Raw genomic sequence first — 8,619 nt, 5'->3', positions numbered from 1 at the left:
CTGTGTCCCATTTGGAAAATTTCCCTTCACTTTCTGTCCCACAGCCAAACAGAAAGTGAGAGAAAATTCCTGAAAATTAGGGGAATTCCTTGGGGAGCCCTAGGTTACCAGAACTAGCATCCCCATTGGAAGATTTCCCCTCTATTACTTTTCTGGGGACAACCCTAAATTTGGGATTTTCTTTTACTTTCACTTTCAATAATAATGGTAAACAGGACAAATAGAGAGGGTGAATCTCCTTACTGGGGGCACAGACAGCAATAAAAAGTGTTCTAAACCTTCTCTACTTTTCCAAAAAAAAAAGTTTGCTTTTAGTTACGCTTAGGGAGATCATACATCCTCTAGTTGTCAGAGAACACATGTATATCCTTTGGCTTATAAATTCACAAGATTCTTAAAGCCTTCATAAGTGAAAGGAGGGATCTTGGGAACACAAGACCCTGTTTTGGACATGCAAGCCATTTGGTTAACATTGCATGAACTGTAATCCTGTTCACTCTGAAAATAAACACTATCTGGAGAGTAGATAGAGGGATCCACATCAAAGTAGTTGTAGGGCCTGAGGAAGAACCCAACACCATTTCCTGGAGTGGCAGTGTTCGGAAGGTCCTCCGAGTGGGGTATATGAAGAAATCCAACTGTAATCCAACCAACCAAATCCTGTGGAAGAGACATCTCAGTGAGAATTGTACTATACTGATAAATGTTTCATATAATACTGAGCAGCACCAGACTAAGATTGGTACTAACATTGTAGTCTTTTAGCCCTTTGTATTCAAATGAATACTGTTAAATCTCCCAGTGAAAAATAATGAACGTATTATTAAAAAACAATACTGATTTAAAATGGAAGGCTACTTAAATCATCAAATTTAAATAGCTGTTCCTCTGATATACTCTCCTTTGGAGTTAATATATTAACAAGTTAAAGCAGAACTTGTGGTCCAATGCAAGATACATATGTACCCCCCCCCCCCTTTCTTATTTTTTAAATTGCCTGCAAACAGTTGGTCCGTAAATTACCAATAAAAAAGAGAAAAAAAAGTTTAGATTTTATACTTACCTTACCCCATTCTTTGATATACAGTGCTTAAATGGCAGTGACGTAAAGCTTCTTCTAGGGAATACAGAGCAATCCAAATATCACGAAAAGTCACTTTTGCAGAAGGCTTGAGTGTCTTCTCATGAGATTTAGGTTACTCGTTGTTTCCTTGTGCAGGGCATGTTTTTTTTATGTTTTTTTGTATAGCCTCTTTCACAGTTATTGGATCCCTGTGGGGTAAAGCCAAAATTTTGATGGGTTTTGGATAGAGTAGGGAAGGCGGGATAACATTTTATCAGATTTTTTTGTGCTGCCTGTGTCCCACAGGAATCCGCTTGCTCAGCAGGGGATCTCTCACTGCTCATCGCTATGCTGAGCGGAAATGGACACAGCCCTGCTCTCCTCTATTGGGGCAATCCGATGGAAATGGCCTGCCTATCCGTTTCCATCTGATATCATTCGATCCGCCAGACGGATGAGGAATAGAACCACCATTTGTGTGCTTTTGGCGGAGGGTGTAAGTGAATATGTGTTTACTGACATCCGCTGCCCCATAGAAGAGACTGGAGAGTCCGATGAGGTCCGCCTGAAAAACTTACAGGCAGACCTGATCAGATCCCCCATGTGAAAGGGGCCTTACATATACTTTAGTTTATCCTGAGATGCTCAGTACTTTAACAAAGAGAATTTCCAGAATGTTAAGTCACCATTCTGTAGTTCACAATTCGCACACATTTAACAGTATATACAGTATATTAAAGTTAATTAATAGTTAAATTGCAGTTGTACACAAATGGATAGAAATTAATGTATTAAATTACCGTTGCTGCATGCTAAAAACATTGTGGTGAATTGCTGATCATGCTCCTCACAATTAAAGCAGAACTTCGCTCTCTAAATCAACATTCACTATTTGTAATCTTTATTCTGCCAGCATTAGTTAAGTGCCGGTTCACACTGATCCGACTTGTCAGGCGAATTGGTCACCTGACAAGTAGCGGTCCATGCTGTGCAATGGAACCGTTCTAATCAGAGCCACTCAAGTCGCTCCGACTTAGAAAAAGGTTCCTGCACCTTTTTTTTTTTTGCAAAGGCGGAGCGACTAGCATTGACTTCCATTATGTGAATTCGTTGCAAGTAGCGCCGAAGTCATGGTGCACGGGCGACTTCGAGTCGAATCAGTGTGAACCGACTGTAATAGATAGAAAAGTATATCATATTTACTTGTTTTAAACTTTTTGTTTTACATTTCTTCAGTTACTTCCTGGTCTCCTGCCCAAGGCATATGATGTCATACATCCCAGGATTCTTCAGGAGGGGAGGAGGGGTTTTACCAGCTAGGTACACCCTCCTGTCTGCATGTCTGAGCTAAGGGAAGAAAGATTTCAGGAAGTAAATGCTATGGTTTGTGGTGCTCATATGCAGTGTAGTTCTGCTTAAGCTCCCATTAACACCAGTGCAACCTGTCATTACATATGACAAGTCACACCCTATTGCCGGCAATAGAACCGCCACAAATCATGTCACAGTGATTATAAAAAAAGGTTCCTGCACTACTTTTTACCGATTTCATTTCGACTTGCATAGACTTCTGTTAAATTAAGTTGTAAGCCGCAATAAAATCGGCAGTGCAAATCGCACTGATGTACGTCTTTAAAATCGTGCTGAAGTAGCACAATTTCAAAGTCGCACTGGTTTGAACCAGAGCTTAAGGACAAAACTTGCCACAGTACACAATGAATCAGATACTAACTTCCCAAATCTGTAAGGGACCCTAGAGACCCAACATCCATCAACATGTTCCACACTACAGTCAAATATAGTGTAGAATATACATACTGTACATGCCTGGAATTAAACAATGAGGAAGTGACACTGTCATTCCATCTTACAGAAATAGTATTAAGGCATAATCTTTTGCAAGATATCTGAGAAATGGATATATAAAGCCGCCAGTGTTCACCTAAAACTGAAATACCTACTTGGATAAAGTCAGCGTTTCAAATAACTTCAACTCACCTGATCTTGAATATTCTCATCATTTACGAATTTGGAGAACGTTACACTAGGAGTCCAAGGGTCATTTTGATTGAAGATGGAACTGCTCTCAGATTCTTCTTCTTTACGCTTGGTCACTGCTAGCTTGTACCTTATTGAAATGAAAAAGTTATTACCATGCTTGACAATTGTTTTACAGTTTCATTCAAAGTGGTTCTCAGTGCTGTTTTGTAATTACTGTGCTTTTCATCTTCACCGAATGGGCCTAGAGCAGGTAAAAATCATTGCATTATGATTGCATCATCTGTTCATGACAGTTCTTGAAACTATCTAGCAGAACACACAATATCTGTCAAAGCATACTGGGGTTGATTTACTAAAACTGGAGAGTGCAAAATTTGGTGCAGCTGTGCATGGTAGCCAATCAGCTTCTAACTTCAGCTTGTTCAATTAAGCTTTGACAAAAAAAAAAACCTGGAAGCTGATTGGTTTTGATGCAAAGCTGCACCAGATTTTGCACTCTTCAGTTTTGGTAAATAAACCCCACTGTGTTGTCCTAGTTTGCTGTGCTCATTGAACATCCAAGTGTAGCACCCTTGCCCCGGGCTGGCTAAATTGTATGTATTGCTTTGCTGTAACCAGCTGGGCTGCAATTTACTTTTTAGATCTGATCAGGTTTATCCCTAAACCTGGTGGCTGATTGCTTCTGCCTGCCTCCGGAAGAATGTTCCAGATATTGTGTGGGAGAACCAGTCATTAAATTAAGGATATTTATCTGACCTTAGCCAATTGCTGGGTGGCTGACCCTTGAGGTGTGGCTGGGGAGAGAATAAATGTTTGGGAGGGTATGATCAGTGCTCTCTCTTCTCTTTTTAGAAATTCATTTTTTTAAAGTGACCCTATATGATAAGAGCTAGTCTTTGCAGTATAGGCTAACTTTGGTCTATTCCTTCTGTGATAAATATTTTAGTAGGGTCTCACAGTACAGATAAAGTATTCCAATAATGTGTATTGGTTCCAACATGAAGACCTGACTTGTCTTGTGGCCTGCGGGATAGCAGGTTTCAGAGAGAGTCATGCAGATGAGCATGGGGGATATTACTGCAGGATATTCTGGCTGTCCCTGGATGCTTTTCTTTAAAATAAAAGTCCATGGATAAAGCTAATGAAAAATATAAAAAATATTTAAATGGTAATGTAGAATCTTATCGAGAATTAAAAAATAAACACAAGTGTTTATCACCAAGAACCAAATTAATAAACATAAAAATATATGGACACTTTTAGGCTCAATAAAATCATTTTATTATGCTCCTTTGTGGGCAGCTGATTATAAAAAAATGTCCATTATAACCCTAAGGTTTTTTACATACTTCTGGAAACCAGAAGTTCCTGAAGCTATTTTGAGGAGCAGTATAAGATAATTGGTTAAAATAAAAGCTCAAGCTTTGTATTGCTGAAATAAGATGAATCGGTCTGTCCTTTAGCTCCATATCCGTAAGATAGTTAGTCAAAAGCAAAGAGTTCTGTCTGTGAGTTGAGGCCCTAAGGTGTTAGAGTATTTATTGTAAAAAATCCATTTGGATTCTGTTTGGGACATATTTTTTTTATATAATTACCACCTGGGGTTTCCTTGTACTTTTTGAAGTGAAGGGAAATTGGTACCACTCCAGCTTTTCTTGACTGTATTGATCAAAAAATGGGTGTTTTTTTTTTCGGTTTCATAATCTCATATACGGTATGTGTATTCTCATTCTTATTTTTAACTCCGTTTATCTTCTATCCACATATTGTTGTTTTAAAACTCCCTTTTAAATCCATCATAATACCACCTTGAGTTCTTATCTTATCTTTAATTGTAGGGCTTGCTAGCAAAGTCTGTGTACATTTCTTGGAGCCTATGCACAGCCGTCAACATGCATTGCAAATTCATAGGAACTTCTGTAGAATATGATTTTCACCTATCCTTTAGTAAATCAGCTCCCAATTTCTTATCATGGACATTACTATTGCATCACACAATGACTTTGGAATGTTTCCACATCCTGAATTTTTTAGGGTTGTATGATCCATAAGTTGAAGTCATTTGCTAAAATATTTTAACTATCAAAAGATACATTTAGAAAAATGTAAGACCGAGACCAGTTATTATGAATTATATTAAACAGGATTTATATAGCGTCAACCGTTTGAGCACCACTTTACAATGTTACTGTAAGGCAGAAAGTACAGTTACAATACAATTTAATACAGGAGGAATCAGAGGGCCCTTCTCATTAGAGCTTACAATCTAAGTAGGAGGGTCAAGTGATACAAAAGGTCATACATGTGGGGGATGAGATGATGAAGAAATTGAAATTACAGTTGTTAGGTGGAGGTAGGATAGGCTTCTTTGAAGAGAAAAGTTTTCAGTAATCGCCTAAAAGATTGGGGTAGGAAAATCCAAAGGATGGTAGAGGCTCGGGAGAAGTCCTGGAGGGGAGTATGGGAGGAGGTGACGAGGGAACTAGAAAGCAGGAGAACGTGGGAGGAAACTGTTGATGCTATATAAATCCTAATATTAATAATAATGACTGTAGCACCCTACAGGTAGGTGCTAGGTAAATGTATAGTGGGGCGTGTCTGCTTAACAGCAGGGCTGTGATTTAGGGTGTCAGGGTTTCCAGATGTGCCTGCTGAGTGGAGAAGTATCCCCACTGGCTCGTGTGAGAGGATTCTCATAGGGCAGTGTGGGAAGCCCAATCAGGGGACACATCCCAGCTTGTAACTACCCCAGAAGGCAGATTATGCTGCAAGGGATTCTGGGAGTGGATATTGGTTTGGGGGTAAGTGCGTGGCACGGTGTCTTTGGCGGGAGCAGAGTCCCAGGAAGGAGAGTGCGGCTGTCTCTCCTCCTGTCTGAGGAAGGTGGATGTCTCAGAGTGTCGCCTGAGTGTCCAGAGAGTGCTGAGTTGAGCTGAGGGGATCTGGTGTGCCGAGAGCCTGCGGAGAGAGAGGGGTCCAGTCCCAGGAAAGCCTACACAGGTCGTGAGTACTGAGGATTGCCCCTGGGGGTCTGCCTGAAGTTAGAGGGGACCACTCCAGTGGAGGTTCTGGGACCCAGTGTCAGCTAGCTGTAAAGGGGGTACCTAGGTTGAGGACCCTGAAGCTACAGAGGGGGGTACCTAGTCAGTGGACCCTGAAGAGTTCGAGGTCAAAGGGGGCACCTGCAGTTTGGGCCCTGAATTGTACAGAGCATGCCAGTTACAGAGACAGCTATACAGAGTTCTGCTACTTACTACCTCAAGCTGTGCCAGGCGGGGGGAAAGTATTCAGTGACTTTCACAGTACAACAGTGTCAGGAGTTCTACAGTTCTTGGATCTTCTGGACTATAAGTCGAGGATTCAGCACTTCTTCTGTTCTACAGAGTGTTCTCAGTGTCAGTGAGCCTTGGCTGGCGCCGGCTGGCGTCAAGGAAGCGCCAACGGGCATTTCAGAAGTAAAGTCCCAATTGTAATTAGCTCAAGCCTCAAGGAGTATCCCACTCATTCCCTTCTCCCATCCCCTTTATTCCAATAAAAACCACAAACAAAGATGCCAGAGTTGTCGCTGCTTCAGTTGTCACACCCAGGGTCACAGCTTACATGGGCTAGAGAGATTACCGGTACTAATGGCAGACCCACATTAGGCCATAGGCCTGGAAACCTTGCTATATGACATTGACCCTTTAAAGTCATAATGACTAATTTTTCTAGCTAAAAGAACATTGCATATTATGAAACCTCAAGAATAGCTGATTCCCTCATTTGTTCTGATCTGGGGAGTTATTAATCAGTTATTCAGGCTGGACACATTTACATGCAGAAAATTTTAAATAGATTGACCTCTTTTGAACAGTAACTTTCATACATGGATTGAAATTGGGCTGGTTCCTACTGGACCAGCTTATCCATGTAGGCCAGGTTTAGGTTGATCATATCTGACATCAACATTAATTTGCTTACCACTATGCCTTACCTGGCCCATCCCATTGCCTTCTCCACAGGACTTTCTTCTGGCAATGGTTCTCCGGCAAAGCTGACTATCTGGATTCTGTAGGAACGAGGGTGACCCCATTTGTTTGTAGAATTACTGGCAATGTGGATATACCGCGGCATCTTGGCAGTCTGCTCAAATGCAGCTTTATTTTCAGTCTCCAGAGTATTCCGTACCACCTTTGGCCTCTGTATCTTGACATCTGTCTGCCACGGGACGTTTAAGGGATTATACTGCATATCTTGGGTCATAACAGAATTAGCGATGCCTATAAAAAACATATTGTATAAATTATAAAACAGAAAGGTGTTTATTTATGAACCTACTGTATATGTATTTGTGTGCCTAAAGTTCAATTGAACCCCCTAAATATACTACTGTAATGCAGTCAGGGTGTTTATACAGTAATACATATGACACTTTTTAAATTTTTGTATACATTTCTATAATTCTTGCAGCATTAGTAGAGTTGTACTGACTTCTTGAAGACAAGCACTAGTTCTAAAAAAGGATATCAGGGAACTGGAGAAAGTGCAGAGAAGGGCAACCAAACTGATAAGAGGCATGGAGGAGCTCAGCTATAAGAAAATATTAGAGAAACTGCATTTATTCTCTCTTGGGAAGAGGAGATTAAGGGGGATTTGATCAACATATATACATACATAAGGGGTCCAGATAGTGAACTTGGTGTTAAGTTATTCACTTTAAGGTCAACCCAGAGGACAAGGGGGCACTCTTTACATCTAGAGGAAAACAGACTTCGTCTCCAAATACGGAAAGGTTTCTTCACCGTAAGAGTTGTGAAAATGTGAATAGACTCCCTCCAGAGGTGGTTCTGGCTAGCTCAGTAGATTGCTTTAATAAAAGGCCTGGTTTCTTTCCTAGGTGTACATAATATAAATAAGTACTAATATTTTTAGGTAAGGTTGATACAGGGAATATCCGATTGCCTCTGGGGGGAACAGGAAGGAATTTTTTTCCCCTGCTGTAGTGGTTTGGATCATGCTTTGCTGGGTTTATTTTGCCTTCCTCTGGATCAACTGCGGGTATAGAATTGTGTATATGGGATTGTATGGTTGGGTTTTCTTAACTGTTTTTTGTTTTATATTGGTTGAGCCAGATGGACTTTTGTCTTTACCTGACTATATAACTATATATGTAACAAGCAGCAGCCCAGACCCCTGAACATTGTTCTAATCAACAGCTCGACTCAGGGGAGTGGGAATGATTTTGGTTAAAATAGTGGTCAGGGATGGCGGTGTTGGCTAGTTGCTCTCCTATATCCTGGCAGCACAGTCTTTTTTTTTACCCTTGCTGTATCATTTAGCTCTAAAAAAAAAAAAAAGTAAAAAAAGGGACATATTTATTACTGATAATACAGCTGGACTGCGATAGAGTAATACAATTGAAGAATTACTAACACTGTTAGTTTATTAAAAGTGTGGAAATATAGGCAAGCAGGCATTAAAATTAAAAGTACCTTTAAATATACACTTTTTTAATTCACTTTACAAACAATTCTTAAAGTGGAATTCCTGGCTAAATATAATTAAAATGCCCCCTC

General features: G+C 40.3%; 1 protein-coding gene across 1 annotated transcript in view; it reads right to left on the bottom strand.

Moving 5' to 3' along the window:
• Window positions 1–319: 319 nt before the first annotated feature.
• AOC3 (amine oxidase copper containing 3) overlaps window positions 320–8,619 on the bottom strand; it is a 35,067-nt gene continuing 26,767 nt past the window's right edge. Inside the window, exons 2-4 of the mRNA XM_082271982.1 lie at window positions 7,038–7,323; window positions 3,062–3,191; window positions 320–660 (exon numbers count right to left, since the gene is read on the bottom strand). Of these exons, the coding sequence (XP_082128108.1) occupies window positions 376–660; window positions 3,062–3,191; window positions 7,038–7,323 (701 nt within the window). The 3' untranslated portion in view covers window positions 320–375. The remainder of the gene's footprint in view (window positions 661–3,061; window positions 3,192–7,037; window positions 7,324–8,619) is intronic.

This window comes from Pelophylax lessonae (assembly GCF_965119305.1).
Source record: "Pelophylax lessonae genome assembly, chromosome: 11".
NCBI lineage: Eukaryota > Metazoa > Chordata > Amphibia > Anura > Ranidae > Pelophylax > Pelophylax lessonae.
Note: the sequence above shows the minus strand (reverse complement) of the source record. Positions and strands in the feature narration are given on the sequence as shown.